Below are 21,387 nucleotides of genomic sequence, written 5' to 3'. Positions count from 1 at the left end.
AATAATAATAATAATAATAATAATAATCAAAACAGAAAAAAAACACATAACTAGGGCTTAGTCATTAAATCCTATTCTGTAACACTGTTCAAAAGTTGTGCTTTCTTAGACTTCATATTTAAAGGTGCCATGTGTAAGAATTGAGGTAAAAATATCCAAAAAATTAGCTACACGCATCAAAAGAATGAGAGAAAATAAGGGTGATGATGTCATTAAAAAAATGACAAGGTATAGTGCTGCAGAGATATCAACCTGAATTAGCATGCTAAATTACTAGCCACAGCCCGACAGGTGTCATAATACCAGTTTCGGCCATGGGAGGTGGTATGCGGGCAACATAACCGCCAGCCAAACTGCAATACACACGTCTCGGTTACTCTAGGGTAGACCAACTCACTTTCTGGAGGTGTACTGCCCCATCTTTTATGGAATGTGGAGTATGAATTGATTTTTTGGCGGATATTGCACATGGCACCTTTAACCCTTAAAGGTGTAGGTTTTTGAACGTTCTAAGTTCAAATTGTAATTGAGTAATTGAAGGTTCTAAAACTCTATGTTGAATTCAATGAACCCATATTCTTTAGAATGTTAATTTCTCAACATTCCTGTCACACCGGTGTGACGGTACTCCTTTAAGGGTTAAGGGCTTTTGTATAATGAAGGAAATCATTGTAAAACCCACTAAAAGTGGGCTTAACCTTTGAGTATTTACATTTATGTATAAAAAATTTACAGAGAATAACAATCACATTGACTAAGAGATCATCTTTATCATACACAGTAAAGAGTCCATATATAATGTCCTTTAAGTCAAAGTTATCTAACATAAAACATTTAGGACTGAGCCATTTATGAAGGTCAAGCCACAAGGTTTTAACATAAACACATTCGACAAACAGATGCTCAGCGGTTTCCAGCCCATTACAAAATACACAATTATCAGCTACTTATTTCAATAGTTTTGTGTGCAGCTAATGTGTGCGCTCCGCCGATAGGGGCACTATAGGCTTTTGTATCCCTATCAAATTCCCCCTTCAAAAGTGGTACGGTCCGTATTGTTCATACGCATCTGTTTACACGGAACTGCACTTCCCACACACTCCATATTTGAAAATTTATGGAATGGACAGGCGCGATCAATGTGTACTTGTTTAAAAACTCCAAAACTGGTGCCAAGGAGCGAGCAGTGCAACCTTTGCGCTGTCTGAACCCGGTAGTGCATAACTACCCTGGTCAGTCAGTGGCCACATTATGGCGTTTCATGTGTCAAAACTTACTCTACGATTACCAAAACCAGTAAGCTTTGGTTTGCGTCCAGTTAACGGAACTAAGCATTCCTGCATTGACATTAAATTTACCAATATAACGAGCGCTGCGAACAGTCGGTCATTGCACTCAGTTTTCCGTCAGGCAAGTGAGAGTTGGTTGGCAAATTACCGACTTTTAAAACCCAAGCCGATAAATTTTAGGTGGGCTGTGAGTACAGCCAAAAGGTTGGAGAACTTCTCATCAGCGTCGGTGGCCTCAAAGTCATTCCATTTGAAGAGTACACCCAATAGGAATAGTTGGTCCCGTTTATATACGGTCGCTCTCAGCGTCCTTGGGTTGTCCACCGGGGCTATTGCAGCGTTGCACACCAGTGTTCTGCTAGCCATGTCTGAAACGATTGACCTGGACTCGGACAGGACCGCCTGGCAGGATGCAAAGAGTGAGTCCCGTGGTGGAAAGAAAGTTTGCTAGATGCAGTAGGCTATGGCAGTGGTTGACAGCTGTCTGTGTTAATAGTGCAGACAGCCAAAGCAACAATAAACTAATAGCTTTCTTCATAAAAGTTCAGTTGTAACCTATATCCAAGTGTTGACTTACATGACCTTTGACACGTTACCCTGCATTTGTTTTCTATTAGTCTACAGGAGTTAGCCTATAATAATCCTCGTCACACATTCTCACTACACTGACGTGCGGCATGTTTATTAAATAGCCTTTCATGTAAAATAACTATTTCCCGTCACAATTCGTTAAAGTTTTGCCAGCATGTTAAAATTATAGCCTCAGTAGTTTTGCAGCATTACAATACCCTCTTAGTGATATGGGATGCCTTGACAACAATAAAAGTCATGACGAACACAGAGATCATTGAAGAGTAGAGATCATTTATGCTATTAATAAATCATGAAGGTTATAAAAAAAGCCTCTTCTCTCCCCTCATCGTTTCAGGCCTACTCCTCTCTGCCAGTCAGGAGAAGAGACGAGGACACTACAGGATTGATTACCTGCCCTTGGAGGAAATACCTGTCTGGACTTCAAAAGGTGTTTACCTCATGTTCTCATATCTGACTCTACAGACAGTTTTTACTCATTGCTATTTATTTTCTTGATAGCCACTTTAACATATTATGTACTAGGATTATAATATTACTGTCTGGGTACATTCTTTGTAGCACCTTGCTATTGCTAGACAGGTGCTATAGTGATGGCATGTAAATGTTTGGGCACCCAGTCAACAATTTAACAATGTAAGATGACCTGATCTCCAAAAAGGCATAAAGTTAAAGATAAAACATTGTTTTCAACATTTTAAGCAAGATTAGAAGTTTTTGTGTACACATTTAGTGTGAAGAATGGAAAGAAACACCATAGGCTACTAAAGACACCCCAAGAGATTTAAACTTTCAGATCAGTTTCATCAAGATTTTTGAGCTTAGTTAGAGAGTTCTCCTTTGAGCTAAGACTTCTTCATTGTTAGGTAGGCCAGGTGATGCAAACCTTTTCCCAATGACCTAACCATCATCATCATCTGGGGACTAATCTCAGCAGAGCAGTGCATGCAATCAGTGGTTAAAGTGGGATTTGACAGATGGGGGGACCCTGAAATCCAGTATCGGTGCAATGGGGAAACATGACTCACCATTAGACAACATATTGACTATCGTGGTGTAGCAATACTTTTTTGACAAGAATTGCTAGTTTCTTGGTCACCTCTGTCAGTCAAAATAGCTCCCATATTGATTTGTACCAGGGGTGTCACTAGACCTAAACTGCACTGGGACACATGCCCCCCTGGGGAGATCCAGGGACATGCTCCCCTGTTTGTGTATTTTAACATTTATATGCATCTATCTGGTGCACTTTGAAAATAAATTCAGAGGTTAGATTTGTTTATTTTTTTTATCTATGGATGGACATATTTGTGCTGTAGCTAAAACTGTTTTGCACACACAGGTGGAATAGTTATGATGATGATGATAGCCTACAGCAATAAGTAATCAGAAATGGTCAAAAATAGTGTAAATTTCAGCAAATCAGCAACTCAGAAATTATGAAGTGGTGGTCACCTGTGTTGTTCAGTTAATCTAAGATAAGCCTTGGTCATTGTAATGGCCAGCTACATGCTATGGCTTCCTTTTTCATTCTAGGCAACCCATCTATAAAAGTATGGTTTTCCCTTCATATTTTTTGCATTAATGTCACTAGGAAGCATGCCAGTAGAAATATATATTAATATCTGTGTAAGTGGGATTGTCTGGAATCTGGCAATATAAGAACCATGATGGTGGGATACTCTATGGCTAAGCAATTTACAAACATGTATGCAGGCTACTGACATAAATAGTTTACATTTCGGCCCAAAATTGTACAGAGGCATGCTTTATATCCTCATGTTCGGTAAGGCCTGCTGTTTATTGTGATTTATGGTTTGCCATTCTTTCACACAAACATACGGTATTTGTGGGCGTTTTTGGGAGGTAACCACGTACGCCATGCTTTTGGAGGTGCAAACAAACGCATCACATAGTAAGATCATATATTAAGGAGCTGGCTCAAGGGTTATACATGTATTTTGTTGTGTTTAGTTGTATAATGAAAGCACAGTTTTTATAGCCATCCATGCGTCTTCACTTCTGGCTCCTTAGCTATGAATTTGGTAGCAATAGCGGACTATTTGACATCTTTAGAACACTAAACATATAGGAGGTGTCAAATGTTGAGTAACTCCTGTCTAGATTATTTTGACGTTAATCACTCCTATGATGTATTGCTATTTAATTGTCTATCCAAAGTAAAATGCCTGTTTCAAATCAAGTCAAATCAACCAAAACTCTGATTGTTTCCACCTCTAAGTGGTGTGTGACATAGGTCTGTGACGTGAGTTTGTGTGAAAGAATGTGTTGAGCGAAGAGTTAGTGAGATATTTCACTAAGAGTAATGGGTGTGCAGAATTTAGATTAAATTTCATGCAGGTTCAATGTTAATTTTCTTGCAAAACATTTATCAGAGCAACTTGCCGCTAATTAGTTTTTAATTTTGAAAGTTTAGATTCAGCTTGTTCATGTGATAGGTTTCCTTTTTGGACAGACTGTGTGACATTAACATTACCAACGTGTTTTCGTTCGTCAACGTTCGTCATTGACTAGCAGATGAACAGCTAGAGCCATATACCGCTCTGCATTTGTTGTCATGTTTAAATTGTTGAATTTTCACATTACTTCACCTTCAACTTCCCTCCAACATCTACGTGCTCTGGCTAGAACAGCAACTGTAAATACAGCGACTTCATCTGCATGTGTGGACCGACACATGTGCACTCAAATCAGGCAGGAGGCCCATTAGAACCTACATCGGGAGGGGACAACAGGGGGGATGTTGGGGTGTTAGTGAAGGCGTGGCCAGGGGGTGATATTATATTTTGATTTGCTGAACACCGTGATCCTGAAGGAGAGGCAGGCTGCAATTTGACGGTAGTCTACATGCGAAAAATTAACTCACCATTTATTTTAACAATATCATCGTGCTATATTGTTGGTATGAAAGAATATATTTATTTATTAATTTATCTCAGGTGGTGGAACCGCCTTCCTCCCCGTTCCGCCCCACTTTAAACCCTGCATGCAATACAACCAGAATTAAAATGTAGATATTATTCATGTAGGCTAAATCAGTGTGTGTGTGGGGGAAAATTCTGATGCCTGTCCTTCACAACTCTGACTCAAACGATTGGACTTGTTCAGGTGGGAAGAAGATGACAGTGGTCAAAGCCACTACCAAACAGGCTTAAAAAAAATCTTGTTGGAGATTAGTAGTGGGTAGAAGTATTGTTGTGTCAAAACAGTGGTGGTAACAGCAAAATTATGTAATTTCTCGGTGTTCTTTGGGCTAAGACTTGTTGACAGTCATCATTAGGAAAGGCCAGGTGATGCAAAACTTTATGCTCTGCATTCTGACTCCTCAAGCCCTTTCCCAGTAAGCTAATGACCTAACGATCATCAGCATCATCTGTGGACTAATCTCAGCAGAGCAGTGCAACCCAAAAATCTCCTAGAACACTAGTAGCCTTTTGAGAGGCTGAAAAAAAAACCCAAGCAAGAATGAAATGACTCTTAGTTTGCAAAGGAGGTGTTATTTTATTTTTTGTTCTTTTGAAACTATAAAATAGGGAAATAATGAAATTGTGCTTAAATATTAAAGAAATTTATTATCTTTAACTTTATGTCTTTTGGAAATCAGGGCTTGCTGATTTTACTTGCTTAGCTATTCACAGATTCAGGAATTTTGACCAGGGGATAGCTAGATAAATGAATACCGATATATAAAGTTACTTAAGAACCCTGTTAAATGTCATGTAGACGATTCATTCTGCAATACTGAAGCAACCTCATGAGTGTATCAATTTGCTGTCCTTGGCAGGTGCCTCACCTGCCCAGTCTCGTTATAAGAGCAATGATGCCCTGAGACAGAAAATCTCACTCTTTCGTGGAGACATCACCAAGCTGGAGATCGATGCCATAGTTAATGCAGGTAAGATTGGATCGTTTAAGTCTTAAATGAATCTGGAGAATTTGCTTCATCATTGAAGTGGCCAGCCTTGTTAAACTCCCTCAAAGGATAGTTTGCCATAAAAAAAAAATATTGTTTCCTGCAGGGTGCAATTTTTTGAGCGCCTAAATTAAACATGCCTTTGCCTTGCATAATTAATAAAAGTAGGAAGAAGCAATTTCACACTGGTTATGTTATTCTGTTCGCAAAATGAATTTGGTATAGCCTTGGTAAGATAGCAAGTCTTTCATTTATTAAAGAAATCCAGTCATGTTTCATTTTAAGTGATAAACCAACAGACAGAGTTTTCTCTGTCTCTTGTAGCTAAGCTTAGAATTAATGACCTTGGCCATTGGTAGTATGTGAACTTTAACCTTCTCATGTGTACACCACGTAGTCCAAAATGACATCGGATTCTATTCTTGCTCGTGGCTACATCTCTGCATCTGTAACATTTACAACAACCTGTGCAAAAGGGATTTTTGTTAATATTTCACTTTTTAATGAGTTTTAATCAACAAGAATTGTCTATGTAGCCCAAATGTGAATATGATTCATGTAAATCAGTGGGTGTGTGGAAGACTCTGATGCTTGTCCTTCACAACTGACTCAAAAGATTGGACTTGTTCAGGTGGGAAGAAGATGACAGTGGTCAAGGCCGCTACCGCTCAGGCATCAAAAAAATATAAAAACTCATCTTAATGGAAAATAGTAGTGAATAGAGGCATTGTTGTGGCAAAAAAGTGGTGGTAACCACTATGTGGTGAATCACAGCAAAATAATACAATGTCTCTGTTGTACTGACTGATTTGTCTATGTGCATGGCAAAAGAAATATCCCATGTCATTTTCTCTGTAAATCACTCTGCAACAAAACCAGCCATTTTGTCTATAGGGTGCAGTCTTGTTGAATTATGGTACAGCTTGATCATATTTGTTGATGTCTTGTCGAGTCCTACATTGTTATGTGGCATTTCTATAGGGTAACGTTCTTTCAATTAATTTGATTGTTTAATTAATGACATTTATTTTATCTTCAGTTTTTAAAGAACATTATCTTTTTTAATATTGAAGACTTTTCCATGTTTAAATTTGTGATGCCTGTCTTACTTTATGGGTTGTTCATGGGAATACATTTTTTTAGCAAATGTTTTATTGTGAACCATAAATAGTGTTTATATCTTTATTTCATCTGACTGCCCTCCTGCAGGCGCTTTATTGACCACTAGGGGTCCATGGACCCCCCTTTGAGAGACATGGAATTAGCCTCGGTGTGAACTGAAAGGTCTAGATTGATGATTTCATTTTCAAAAGCTTTTATTTCGCTCTAAGAAGGGCACGATGGGCACAACGTCTTCATTAAGCAAAATAAAAGTGAATCTACAGAGGCATTTTTTAAAAGAATTCCATGCACATTGCAGTGGGGGAATAATATGCCATGCTGACTTGTCAGCATTCTGTGTTATTTAAAAGCTCCTGGATAAATGTGCTGTCACAGCACTAAACAGGGTTTATTGTTTGTCGACCTGTTACCAAAAGCCACCTCAAAAATTACCAGCGTAGTATGTCCTTATGTGGCCATTTTGAAGAGTGCCACAGGAGCTTAACTAAGCTTAATATAAAAGTTGAATAAAATATTAACATAAAAGTGATTAAAACCCTAAAATGGGTTGGAATTTATCAAATTAAAATAGCACAAGGAGGCAGCCTGGGGTAACGGAGAAGGGAAGGGCTGAGGAAGGCAAGTGTGGGGAGCAGGGGAGTGGGGAGAAGAGCCGTGTGCTTGACAGGCAATTGATTCATTTCTCCCCATCGTGGCATTGATCGGCTGGCCGCCCTGTCTCCGTGTAAAAGCGTGAGGATTAACAGACTGTCCTGAGGTAATTAATTTGGGGCCTGGAATGGACTCCTCAGGACTGCTAAGTGTGCACCTCCAACATTGCTGATGAGCTGGACAGGGGGGGGGGGGTGTTCTTTGGAGCTGTCTGCTGTGGGCTTCTCAATCAGGGGCACGGGTGTACACACTTACTCATGTTCATGGTCAGGCATGTGATCACACACACACACACACACACACACACACACACACACACACACACACACTCAGCTGTCACGTATTACCTCAGTTGCTCAGACACACTTATTCATATAGCATTCAGATATTCCCTCATGAGCATACAGTATAAAGCAAATGTATAAACACACATACGTGTACACACACACACACACACACACACACACACACACACTCACACACACACAAACACTCACAGACAGATACATGTACATACTTATCTTTGAACGCAGTCGCGTCACGTAGGGACCATAAGTGACCACTAACATTCTCCTCAGTCCCATGACCCCTGTCCTGTAATAGCAGTCAAGCACTGCCACCAATTCAAAACCAGATAGACAGAGCATTTAAATTTCCCGTCGTTAGAACTGTGACCTAATTTTCCATTCATTTTTTGTTTCTCATTAAATGATAAACATATGGGCTGAATCATTTTAAAGCCTGAAGTTCAGAGCGAAATGGACTAATTAGCAGAAATCTATTCAGGTAAAAAAGTGTCCGGTGTTGACGTGAATATTGGGTATGGGGCTTGAGGCACGGTGCTGCTGATAGAGCTTTGAGAGGCCGCGTAGGGGGTAGTAATGCGCTCAAATTTGTCAGAAATTTATATTCAGTGTGAACGGTATGTCTTCATTAGAGCAAGTCTGACAGAAATGAAAGAGGCAAACAAACAGAGGCTACAAGATGAGATGAGAGGAAAGAGTGGGAGACACACACACACACACACACACACACACACACACACACACACACACACACACACACACACACACACATATATTTATACAGCACTGGAAAAAATTAAGAGACCACCACATTTTTCTGATGTCATCCTACGGTTGCTGAGTGACATTCGAATGAGTTGATGGCCATATTGAAAATTAAGAGACCACTGCAAATTTGAATATGACTGTCATCTCATTCAAATGTCACTCAGCAACTGGTGGATGACATCAGAAAAATGTGCAGTGGTCTCATTGTTTTCCATAGCTGTTTAAACACATACACACACACATGCATAAACATGCACAAGTGCACAAACACATAACAAGCAAACACAGCAACATACTGCATTAAACAGATACAAACACACACACACACACACACACACACATACGCACACACATACGCACACACACACACAGACAGACAGACAGACAGACAGACAGACAGACAGATATTCAGAGAGGACCCTGATAGTTGCCACCAATCTATCCTAAGAGAGAAGGGAGGGTTGGAGAGAGGGGGGGACTGTTTGTGTGTCGTTCTCAATAAAGATTGGATTTACAATAACACTGCCTCCACCCCCTGTCCTCTCTCTCCTCCTTCTCACAACATTTTACTGCACTTGGCTCTGGTGTTTGCCCTATAAAACACACTAAACATAAAATCCACAGGCACTTAGGAGCTGTCCTGGCAGGGTGGGTGTGCTGGGGAGGGGCGTATGGGGTGTGGCTGAGAGGGAGGGTTAAAACATCCTCTTTACACCACTCAATCACTACATCAATCCATCCATCTATATGTCCGTGGATCCATTCATCTATCTGTCCATCTAGACAGGTTAAGAAGGCAAGAGTGCTGTGGGATATACTGTCTGGTATTGGCCGAGTGATTAAGATGAATTACCTGATGAGTAGTCATTTGAGAGATGAGCTTGTGTGTGTGTGTGTGTGTGTGTGTGTGTGTGTGTGTGTGTGTGTGTGTGTGCGTGTGCGTGTGCGTGCGCGTGTGTGCATGCGCGTGTGTGTGTGTGCGTGCGCTTTGGTAGAGTTTGAAATTTGGTAATGAGCGATCTGATTAGTAACGAAAAATAATTTAATTATTCTAATAATTCATCCATCCAGCTTTAATTGGAACTGTAATTAAATCAAGGTTAAAGCTGTATTAAAAAACTATACGTCTACAGCCTGGGTTCTCAATCAACAGCGCATCAGACTAATCATTATTTGAGCATTCTCTGCTTTACCTCATCCTTTTATTTGTTTATTTGCCTCGGCCCTCGGTACTGAGGGAACAACAGCATTCCGAGGCAGAGATAAGAGACATTCTCAGATGCATATTCCCAGAAACACGGGGCAAAAAAATAACAGATCGGAGATAAAAAAAAAGGACGCCGCGATTGGACGGGAATGGAGAACCGAGAAGTGGCCCGTTTTTTCTTACCAGCACTCGAGATAACAGGCCCCTCTGTCCAGGGCGCAGGGATGGATTGGATGGAAGGGTTTCTGTTTTTTTTCTCTCCCCTCCCTACCCCAACCCTCTCTCTCTCTCTTTTGAATGGCAGCTAAATAATCTAAAATGCCCTGGGACGTGTTGTGTGGAGCTGTATCTTTTTCTTAAGTCTGAGCGAGAGAGCCCTGGAGTAAAATGTTGAAATGATAGCGCATGAAAATGAGACTGAGCGAGTGGCTCACTGCATTACTGAGACCAAAGTTTTATTTCCAGTTGTCAGTGATATGGAAGGAGGAATGAGTGTATAATTTATCCAGACACAAAAAAAGACACTCTGCTAGTTATTGTGCCCGAAGTCCGCTTTATTGGTGCCTGTATTATGCCTTTTGAAAATATTTACCCAATTGAAAGACCAAAGCACTTGGGCGAGCTATTGGGTGCACATGTGGCACAGTTGTTTTTTTTCTTCTGAGCTAACAGATCCCACAGTCTTGAGTTAACACTGCAGGAAAAAAACCTTGCAACTCTCAGCATATGCTGTGCATTCACTAATTGGAGTGAAATTTGATAGAAAGAAACCATTGTGACAAGAAATCCGCAGTGTGGGCCTCCAGAGAATTTTCACACAAGACTTTCGAAAGGGCTCAACCAGGGCGTGATGTCTCTAGCTGTGAGGTTCTGTGTATGCCTAAATTGGATGTGTTCTGTTCAGATCCTGCTCCCTTCCTGTCACTATTACATGCTAACTGGTCTCTGTTGAATTGTCATGTTGTCAGCTAAGCACTCGGCATATATGTCTCTCATACACTTCACCAGTAGCTGTCAGTTGGGACACCTTGCAGGAAGTTGAAATCATTCATATTGTGTTGATTTGAACCTTCTACTGTTATTTTTCCTGGAAGTCACAGAAATACTCAGAATATACCTAGTAAATTCCTGATAGATGTGCATTTGGGAAAACAAACAAGAACATAAAAAGAAAAAACTGAATGGGCTTGCAGAAAGGCATGCACAGCAATTATTTCTGCCCTTGTTAAAAGCCTCCAACCCTTTCCTTTTCTCTCTCTCAATCAATTGCCACTTTAGCTAAAATGGAGGAAGCCGGAATCATCGGTCGTCTAATTAGCTTAATTGCCTCTGTGGTAAAGGCAGAACGAGGAGTCATGCTGTTCATCAGCGATGCGGCGCATTCGGAAATTCTTGCAAAGTTTCACAAGGTTGGGTAGTTGTTGCCCGAGGCTCTCACAGGTGCAGTCCAAAGCCCCGGACATACTCATCCAAAGTCCCAAACCAAGTTGCTAAGGTCATCATGTGATGTGGCCTATGATGTGGACAGGTGTTGGAAGGCGCGATGATTTTCGGTACATTTAATGTGATGCAATGTTTGACAGAGAGAGAGAGAGATGTGCTATAATGGCCTGCTCTTGTTGTAATGTCGCCCTGTTTCACATAGATGGTTGGTGAACGTGCTAAGGTCTCACACTCGCCCACAATAATACTTGCACATGAACAATGGGCTCATTACTTTGAAGCACGAGAGTGAAAAAGATCCAATTGGTCTCATTTGCTGTGAACAACAAAAGTAGATTATGCCATAAGCAATTGTCAATGCACTTGGTCAATATTAATAGACCTTTTTGACAAGATGCATTGTGAGTTGCTATGCGAACGAGCACTTGGGCTGAGCTATTGCCCAATAACACCATGCACTGCCAGTTTGGTTCACGACTTATCAAACATAGACATCAGTCATTTTGCAATTCGCCTGTGAGCTCTGATTTCACCGCACCACTGGAATCTTTTGCACCCTTATGTTTGTTCACATTTCGTCGACCAAAAGTTTATTGCTGAAATTAGCACAAATTAACAATATCTGTCAAAACATTTTTTACCCGCCGCCTAATCATCATCTCTTGTTATTCTTGGGCAGATGCACAGAAGTCAAATTAGAGGTGTAAGTGACTAATTGAGACAAATGACAGCCAGGGAATTTCTGACGAGTGTGAAAACCGACAGACACAAACACACACAGAGCCGGCAGAGAGACCGTCTGAGCCCCTCGTCTTTCCTGGATAGACACTTATACTCTTCCCCGCTGGTCATATCGATCAGCGCTATGCTTACACAGGCATTAACACACTCTCAAGATGGTGAGCCTGTCTGCCTCCAAAGCAAACACGCACACGCACACACACAGCCTTGCATGCCTCTCCCAGTGAGGTTTCTCCATTGCACACACACTGATCGATTCCACAGCTTTTCCTTGCAAAAGCAATAGAGTTTACACACATTTTCACATTTCACTCAACAATTTCCCATTACTTTTTTTGGGGCTTTATAGTGAGTGAGTGTATTTGAGTGTGTTATCCTGTACCATGTCCTTGTAAGAGACCCATCACTACAGAGAGTCGGCACAGATCCTTTTAATGGTACACAGAAATTCCAGACAGACACTTTTTTCCACGCTTGATTTATTTGTAATAGAAGAAATGCAACAAAGATAAAGGGTGCGAGAGACGCCAGTCACTTGTCTTCAATTTTCACATTTCAGATAAATGAAGAGAAACCAGGAAATGTGATAGAAATAAAACCACTAAATTCTACTTTTCATCCCTCCCCAGCCTCTTTTCTCCTGTATCACATTAATTGTACTCCATGCCATCATTGTTGCTCCAGTGACCAAGCTTTTCTAAAATGCCTAGAACCACATTCATTTAACCTAACTCTGTTTATTAAACCATTTATAAATGCAATGTAGAGATCCACAGTGTTACGGTGTTAAGTCTGTATATCCCTGATATGTCACTCTCTACTCCATAAGAACGCAGATTTAAGCCCTAAAGCTTTATTCTCAAACGTCCAAAATTATTTATTTCTTTATTGTTGGTGTTTATTAACTCAATGTCCAGCTCAGCAAACTGATTTGACAACCCTGCTACCCAATAACTTGCATTTGGTCAGCTCCCTCTCTCTCTCTCTGACCTATTAAACTATGTCACTGTCCACTTGTCTCTTTCAGTTTAATTGTCACTTAGAAAATGCCCTTCCGATATGATTGTCTTTAGGTGCCTTTGTTCTCTGGAATGTTCTCTCTTCCAGTGAGATCACAAAATAACAGTTGCTCCACTATATATTTATTAGTTATTGACAATAAAAACAAACAACTTCCATCACCCCATGGTAACCTTTTAGAAGTGATTAGTATTCCTGCAAAGTGGGGTACTTGCTTAACGAATGCCTGATATTTAAGCAGGAAACATCTCTTCCCCTTCTTCCTCTGTCAGTTGTTGACTGCTCTCTGTGTCTGTCTCTTTGTCTCTCATTATGTAGAAAGAAACTCATAAGCAATTTGAGTTCTGTCACTGTCGAAACCGTTATCACCCCTGTCAGCTCCTCCGGCAGGGAACAAAGTCCTCTCGCTGCGCTCAAAAGAAATTGAGAGAATAAAGAAAAAAGTGAAGGGGGGAGGGGTGAAACCTAGAATCTTGGATCAGGAATGGAATATGACTCCCCCAACCCTGTTTTGTTGCAGTCAACGTTCTCAAGATTTGAGAGAGAAATCATTCTGGCTAGCGCTTATATAAAGTACAGTAAAGCTATACAGATAGTAAAGCTAGATCTATACACATTTTGACCCTCTATTAACCCATAACCGCTGTCATGCTAGCCACTAGACCCATTTAAAGTGAGATATATTAAAAGGGGAGAGGGATAAAAAGACCTTGGTTGAAACTGCAATGCAAACAAAAACGTAGCATTGAAATATTGGTCAATACCAAGACTGATATCTCTGGCACTTCAGTCACTCTGGTAGACATGACTAGCAAATTCAGTGTGGTCCTAGCCCCAGTTTTTTGTTGAGTAACAGATTACTTGGAAACATTTGTCAAGGAGGCACAAAGGGTGCTTTGGAATAGGAGTGTGCCGAGCACAGTTCAAAGACGAGTTAATGGCGATCTCAGAATAAAGAACGGTAATAGATGCTGAGACATCTCAAACATACAAAAGACATCTTTAGAGGGGGCTGAAATGTGTCCTTCTTAGAGATCCAGGCTTCAATCAGTCTTTACAAAATTCTATGCATAATGTAAAATGTGTGACGCATGAGTCAAGAGACAGTTTGAGAGATAAGAGTGAAAAAGTGTTGGGTTCATTCTTACTTCTTTAAAGCATACAATCTGACCTTAATGCATTATTGAAAATCAGTTTTTGCAGTATGCTTGCCAAATTTTACCTTATGCTTCAGTCGAGCTGTTGCTGGGCAACAGAACAACTGTTTCAGTAAATAGTTATACATGCGGCTCCTTAAATGAATGCGGATGAATTAACATCAGCTGGGAAAAAAACAGAAGGAGCAGGGCCAATTTAACTGTTCATCTCTGGTTTTGCAGCTCTAGGCAATGTTTAAGAGTGGAAATATTCTTCATTAGCAATATATATCTAAAAATTAAATCAATAGATTTAAAAAATATTGTGGGCTGAATCACTATGATCAACTTCTCATGTTCTCGGATTTGAATTCGACTAACTATTGGATCAAGGACTGAGAGTATGTATCTGTATATCAAACAAACGAAGACATTGCCGGCACACTCCTACTTTGGATCCAAGGGCTGCCCCCAGTAACAGACACATCTGTAAAAGGGAACAGGGAGAGGTGGTGAGGGTAAGTGGCTATCACGTGTATGTGTAATCTATATCTGGTATACCTCTCTCCCTGTACCCACGGTTGGTCCCATAACCTGAATTGGCTGTGTGGTTTTGGGTGCTCCTGTAGAGAGTCGTGTTGTTTGATGGAAAGATGGTGTGAATGTAGGTCATGTCCTCACATTTAGCCTTGGGCTGCAGCGGCTGGTGCGCTGCCATTGGTGTCATCTGGAAACCAGGACCCCTGATTTCTAAGATTGAGGTGTCCTTTATCGTGCCCGACTCAGCATAGTCATCATAATGTTTGCCACTGGCACGACTGTTAACTACATCTCCCCTCCCATACATGGACTGTTCGCTGGCTGCCAGGTACCCCACCCGATGGCCATACCAACAAAAGATGCCAAAAATTAGGAGCAGCGAGACCAGTGCTGTGGCACCCCCAATAATCCCAGCTACTGGAAGGGCTGCAAACTGGTCTGTTCCCTGATCTGTCCCATCCTGATCTGACTGTCTTGTGAGATCTGATGTCTCAGTCTTGGCACACGCTGGGTGCTCATGGTCCTTGTTCAAGTTTGTTGAGGAAAGGGAAGAGCTTTTGCCCTCGTTTACGAAAAGGGGTACTATACAGATGATATAACTGGACTGTGGCTGCAGCTGAGTGAGTAGATACTCTCTGCGATCGCCGGGAACTAATGTCTCTGTAATGTCGCCCATGGCAGGACTTGTACCCAGTCGCAACCAGGAAAGCCGGAACGATGGGGCTGGTTGCGCTGCAGTCCATGTGATGTGGATTGTTTCTGGTGTGAGTGGCTTGACTTTAACTTGCAGTGTTTTACCAGCCTCACTGTTTCCACTTTCACCAAGGTGGTCTTGCACCAGGTCGGGGATGTGGCCCGGATGTTTGGACCGGAGAGTAAATAGTGACCCCTGGGGCATGCGTGTGGTTGTGGGGGCTGCCTGCGTTGGAAGAACTCCACTTTTCTCTTTACCCGCTGCTCCTCCTCCGCCTCCGCCCCCTCCAACCACTCCACCCTCCCCTGCCGTCTCGCATAACTTCATCTCACTTGTGAGCTCCTTTAATGATTGCCCTCGCACTCGCTCGGGGCTGTGGCAAGCTAAACCCCTCACCGTCACGGAAGCGCCTCGCATGTGGAGCCAGTCGTACAGCCAGCGGAGATTGCAGCCACAGTACCACGGATTCCCACGCATCAGCAGCTGCGACAGACTATCCAGGTCTCGGAAAAGGCCCCGGGGGAGGGTGGTGAGGTTGTTGCCTGACAGGTCAAGCTTCTGCAGCCTCTTCATGCCGTCCAGGGACCCACGGGGCATATGTGCCAGTGCGTTGTCCTGGAGGTAGAGGCGGAGCAGGTGGGAGCTGGGCAGATTCAACGGCGGCGTCAGGAGGGAGTTGCGGACCAGTGAGAGCTCGGTCAGGTTGGCGAGGCGTGCAAAAGTATCATCAGCAATCCGTTGATTCGCCAACAAATTGCCGTCCAGAAAGAGACGCCTCAAGGATGACAGTCCACGGAAAGCGTGGGTGGGGATAGTTGATATGCGATTGTCATCAAGCCTTAGTTCCTCTAGAGATGCTGGCAAACCCGAAGGAATACTAGATAAATGGTTGCGTGACAAGAATAGGAGTCGCAATCGTGGGTTGTTAGCAAATGCTTTGTCTTCTATACTCACTGTTGATACTGAGTTGTCATCCAAGTGTAATTTTTCAAGCAGTGGTAGTCGAGCTAGGGCAGCACGCGGTAGCGTTCGTATGTTGTTGTCCTGCAGGTGTAGTTCTCGAAGCGATGGGGGTAGATGCTTTGGGAAATCATCCAGTTCATTGTCATAAAGGTAAATAACTCGTACAGTCATTCGTCGCTCTAGGGATGTCGGCAATCCAGCATTATCAATGCGGTTATTCTGAAGGTAGAGCACCGCGGCTGTTAAAGGCAGTGGCGGAATGATGCTCAGGCCTCGGTCATTGCAGTAAACAAAGCTGTCATCGCAGCGACAGGCCGAGGGGCACGGCACCTCCCCCTGGAACTCTCCGTCCTGCGCAACCGCCTCGGCAACAGCTGCCGTTGCCGCAGCAAACTCCAAGACCTCAACTAACAATGTCAGACACAAGAGAATCAGGAACAGCCAATCGCGAAGCTCCACGAGGCTCTCGGCAGCCATAGTTCTGTCGGTTATTTGGCTGCTGCTTCCTCTTGACTGTAGATAACTCGGATGGACTCAGAGACTCCTTGGTGAAGTTTAGTAGAGGGTTTCGGAAGGGCTGTTTTGGACTCCCAGAAAAAAGTTATCTCTTTAATACCTACAGAGAAGAGAGCAGAGTAACTGTGTTAGCATCTTAATATATCAACACCTTCTCTGCCTCCAGAGCCTTTTCTGGTCCCAGTGTGAAAAGGCTAAAAAAATAGGCAAATTGAAGGCTACAAGTTCTTTTTTGAATTGTATCAAATAAAATCAGTCAATTAGCTTGTCAAACCCAAAGGAAAAGTGGGGTCAGATTCCTTGAAAGGAACATGGGGATGAAGGCATAATGACGCAAATGTATATTGAGATAGATAATTTGAGAGAGGAACTGTAGAGAAAAACTGTCAAACTGAAGGAAGAGGATGTGGCAATTATTCTATAGCAGTAGGTAGAAGACAAGCTCAAGGCAGAGGGGGAATAACTGAACATATTAAAATGTGATTGGCATTTGAGATTCTAGAAAAACAATTACTTGGTTATTCGCAGTGCGACCCTAAGTCATATTATTATTCAAATGTTATCCACAGTAGTATCTGAATAAATCAACAATTTAATTTTAGGACAAGTTTCATAAAGTTCACTTCGAGGTCATATGCGGTTTGATTTCCATGCGTGATTCGTGTGTGGGATTTAGAGAATAGATGGTGAGGAGAGGGGGAGGGAATCAAAGACATTTACCACAAAACAGAATGCACTATGGGTGCTCTTTCTTGGTTTGTCATTGTTTTCAAAAATAGAGCAAATTAATGAATTATTCATCCAGTGGAGAAATTTAAAGTTACTCAAAAAAGATTAGCACCCACTCCTGGGTGGAAGAAATCTTTTCTGTTCAGATAGATATGGTGAGGTGTATGCATACGCCTTTGTTCCTTTATGTTTGCAGACTCATGCATACGTATGTTTTATGGGAGCATTTTTTTTGCCATCAGTCTCTGAAGTAGCGGTTTGTTTGTCATGGTGACTCATGGCAGAGAGAGGGACAGAAACAGACTTTGAATGATAAAAATCTCCATTTCATGTAGCTCTCATCAGTACTAATGTTCTGTCTCTTTTTTGTAGCTCAATTGCTTTGTGTTCCTGCTCAGATACTTTTAAACACCTATTTCACAGAAATTTGGGAATTAATTGAGCAAATACCTTTTCATGTGCACATGAAACACCTCTAAGCGCACTTGAACTATAAAATTATTTTACACTGACACAACAACAACAAAAATCATCCCCATAAAAATTTGTATGGATAATCCGTTGCACTACAGAGATTATGCTATAGCGCAGTACAGATATAGATTTAGATAAAGATATAGATCTTGAAGCACTTTGCATGTTTGCTGACTTTCCACTTTGGGTGTGCGTCCTTTTGTTTCTCTGTGTGTGTGTGTGTGTGTGTGTGTGTGTGTGCGCATGCATGTATGTATCCACAAATTCCCTGCTGGTGCTCTATTCACCTAGCAGTAGCCTCTCCAGTGGCCTCTGTGTGTGTGTTGTTTGTGTTTTTAAGGTTGGCTTCGCCAAGGCCAGATGGGAGTTTGTTAGTTCCCCCTCGGCTCCCAACCCTATTGCCTCAGGCAGGAAACCCATGCAAAACAAACCCTCACACTCAGTCACCTTCCATGCAAAGCTGTCGTGGTTGGCAGGAAAAGAGAGGATGAGAGTACTAGAGAGTGGATGGAGGAGGAGAGGAGAGGAAGAGAGGTAGAATAAAAGGGAGATATGATTTTATTTTTAAATTGAAACCAGAGAGAGAGTGTATAGAGAGATTGGAGGTCAGAGGAAGACTGTGTGAATACAGTGGAAGAGGCACGTATTGCTATTGCATCATGTACGAGGGGAGCGCTCTCTGCGTTCGGGTGCTATTTTGCAAGGCAAATGTGCATGCGTTTCTCCAAATCGCATTTAAATGCTCTTTAATGGCGTGCCATTTGAGTTCCAAGCCACACCTGGTGGTCGACAGTTTGGCAATTTCTTGTCCATTTGAAAAGTAAATTTGCTCTCGGCTGTGAAAATGAGCAGTCGTGTAAATATCACCCTGAAGAGATTCTCTGAATGTGTATACATAAATGGCTGTAAAAAAAAATTCAGCATTTAAAAACAAACTTTTCTTTTTATCAAGTCTGCCAAGGGTCTCACAGAATTTATATTAATGGGCAGACTGATAGAGAGCAGTGAGAGAATGTGCGGAATTAAAAACAACCATTTGGAAAAACCCACATCTTTGAGCATCTAATTTAATGTGCCACTCTGCCATAGTCGTCCCTTTTCATCCTAATCCATTTAGCCTAAGCCAACAAAATAAAAAACCGAATTGTTTGTGTGCAGGAGCTTATGTGTGTGTGTTGTGTTGTGTTGTGTTGTGTTTATGTTTTTGTTTGTGTGGTGTATTCATGTGCATTTGTGTGTGAGAAAGACTGGATGGAGATGGAGAGCTTTTGTGTATGTTCATGAGTCTGTGTATATGCAGTCATATGAATGCTTATATATGAGTGGGTCATTTTTATGTGTGTGTGTGTGTGTGTGTGTGTGCGTGTGTGTGCGGGCATCTGTGTGTGTGTGCGTGTGTGTGCGGGCATCTGTGTGTGTGTGTGTGTGTGTATGTGAAAGCACTCACTGGAAGAGCAATCTCTGTCAATCACTGCAGTGAAACGGTTCAGATAGCAGACCACGTCTATCCCACACTGCCCAAATGTCCACCGCTCCCATATCCCCCTGGTCCGTGAGTCAGTGATGGCCTGAATGGCTCACGTTGGACTCAGACACCTCGCCCACTTCCCCTGGCCTTCCCTCCCAGCGCAGCTGCCCACTTCCACGACTCGTTTCATAACTTGTTGACCAATTTTCCTGTCCTTCCCTCCGTAATCCACTCTAATCTCTTTGAGGCCTTCAGATGTGGGTTTTTCTTTGCCATTGTGTTTATGTATTGCACCCGCTCCCTTTCATCCTCCACTTAGCCTGCTGTTGTTCTTTCTCCAGCGTTGGTCCCTTTTAGCTTTTAGCCGTACTAGCACCAAAGAGTCCATTTTACGGTCTCCTAGGTTTTAATCCACCTCTTATGGATAATATGCTTGTGTAGGTGTGGAGTTCCTCTTTGTACGTAGCCTATTATTGTTTTGTCATTATTTATTTGTCTGCCACTTGCGCTCCTTTCACTGTCCCTTTCTCTTATTGGCCTTGAGGAAGGCTTCACCCTTTTCTTTTTGGCTACAGATACGGAAAACAAATGTTGGTGTAGATATTCTGAAAAATGACTGAATAGGAAAGGAGGTAATTGAAAAAAGAAAAGGATGTGAAATCAATCTCACCCAGATGGAGTGTCGAGTCCTCTATGCATGAGAACACTTTGGAGCAGTGTTTCCAAAAATCAAAATGGCCACCCGTTTTAGGGTTGCGTTTCAGCACCGGACTCTCATCAGGCTCTATATTCCTTTTGATGTCAGGCGAGGATGATGCAAGCAGCCCTTACTCCAAAGATTTGTGGCAAGTTGAGCCTCTACAACCCGCATGGCTTCAGCCTGAGGCACCCTGCAAAGTTTCATATAAGTACACGCATGTATGTATATATCTATAGGTGCTGTTGCTCCAGTCTTAACCAATCAAAGTAATTGCCCTCGGATTGATACCGTGGAGACTGCCAGTCGGGAATGCCAGTGGAATTCCAATGCTAAGCCTTGAGTTGGGCAGGGCAGCCACCATCTTGATACAGCGGCACAGCTTCACATCCAAGCATGCCGTGTGCAGGGGTCTCCTCAGAGTGCTGTAATTGGTTTGGCCTCGTCGAAGCCCGATGCCTGGAAATGGCGCACTCTGTGGAGGAAGCAGAAATAGCGCAGATTTAAGATACAGATAACCCGTGTAAATCCATTATTCATTTCATCAAGAAAGGCTGTTTTCTTTAGAAACACGACGTGTACACACACACACACACACACACACACACACACCCACCCACCCACACCCCCACACCCACACCCCCACACCCAGGTTGACGGAAGGCAATATTGTGTTATGTTTGTTAATAATACCAGCCGTTAATTCCAACTGAGAACCATTCACCGGCGCACGAGACCAGAGGGGTCAGCATCATTTGTCAGATATCTGGCGTAGACCTATTGAAATTCATATGAAGGAGAGAATGTGGCTCCTTGGTGTGTAATACTGATATGATTGAGTGCTGGAGAGAGGGAAACACATTCCCCGGCATTATTGTCTTGGGGAAAATGTGTGTGTGAATTGCTTAGCATGCCTAATTAACTTGAATATGTGTGTACAGCCATTAAATCATTTGAAGGGCTTTCATGTGTCGGAGTTAGTGAGCACATTTGTTAAATCACGTGTGTGTGTGCCTGGCGTTCGCAGTGTTTGTGTATGGGGATGTCTGTACAGTATGTCATGATGACTCCCTCTCTGTTTAAGTATGACACTGTGTGT

The 21,387-nt window shown here is 42.3% G+C and overlaps 2 protein-coding genes across 4 annotated transcripts in view; one reads left to right on the top strand and one right to left on the bottom strand.

The window, feature by feature from the left end:
* Window positions 1-1,086: 1,086 nt before the first annotated feature.
* The window catches only part of macrod1 (mono-ADP ribosylhydrolase 1), a 60,056-nt gene continuing 39,755 nt past the window's right edge, over window positions 1,087-21,387 (top strand). For both annotated transcript variants that reach the window (XM_042074455.1, XM_042074454.1), the window contains exons 1-3: window positions 1,087-1,708; window positions 2,218-2,310; window positions 5,686-5,796. In XM_042074455.1, coding sequence (XP_041930389.1) covers window positions 1,252-1,708; window positions 2,218-2,310; window positions 5,686-5,796 — 661 coding nt within the window. In that variant the 5' untranslated portion in view covers window positions 1,087-1,251. The remainder of the gene's footprint in view (window positions 1,709-2,217; window positions 2,311-5,685; window positions 5,797-21,387) is intronic.
* Window positions 12,380-21,387, bottom strand: part of flrt1b (fibronectin leucine rich transmembrane protein 1b) — a 22,308-nt gene continuing 13,300 nt past the window's right edge. The window contains exons 2-4 of one of the 2 annotated variants that reach the window (XM_042074453.1): window positions 20,580-20,763; window positions 20,262-20,481; window positions 12,380-17,020 (exon numbers count right to left, since the gene is read on the bottom strand). In XM_042074453.1, the coding sequence (XP_041930387.1) occupies window positions 14,737-16,881 (2,145 nt within the window). In that variant the 5' untranslated portion in view covers window positions 16,882-17,020; window positions 20,262-20,481; window positions 20,580-20,763 and the 3' untranslated portion in view covers window positions 12,380-14,736. Of the gene's footprint in view, window positions 17,021-20,261; window positions 20,764-21,387 lie in introns of both variants that reach the window. The other variant, XM_042074452.1, reaches the window with a different exon arrangement.

This window comes from Alosa sapidissima, chromosome 20 (assembly GCF_018492685.1).
Source record: "Alosa sapidissima isolate fAloSap1 chromosome 20, fAloSap1.pri, whole genome shotgun sequence".
In the NCBI taxonomy this organism is placed as follows: Eukaryota; Metazoa; Chordata; class Actinopteri; order Clupeiformes; family Clupeidae; genus Alosa; species Alosa sapidissima.
The sequence above is the reverse complement of the archived record's forward strand: the minus strand, read 5'-3'. Positions and strand labels throughout refer to the sequence as shown.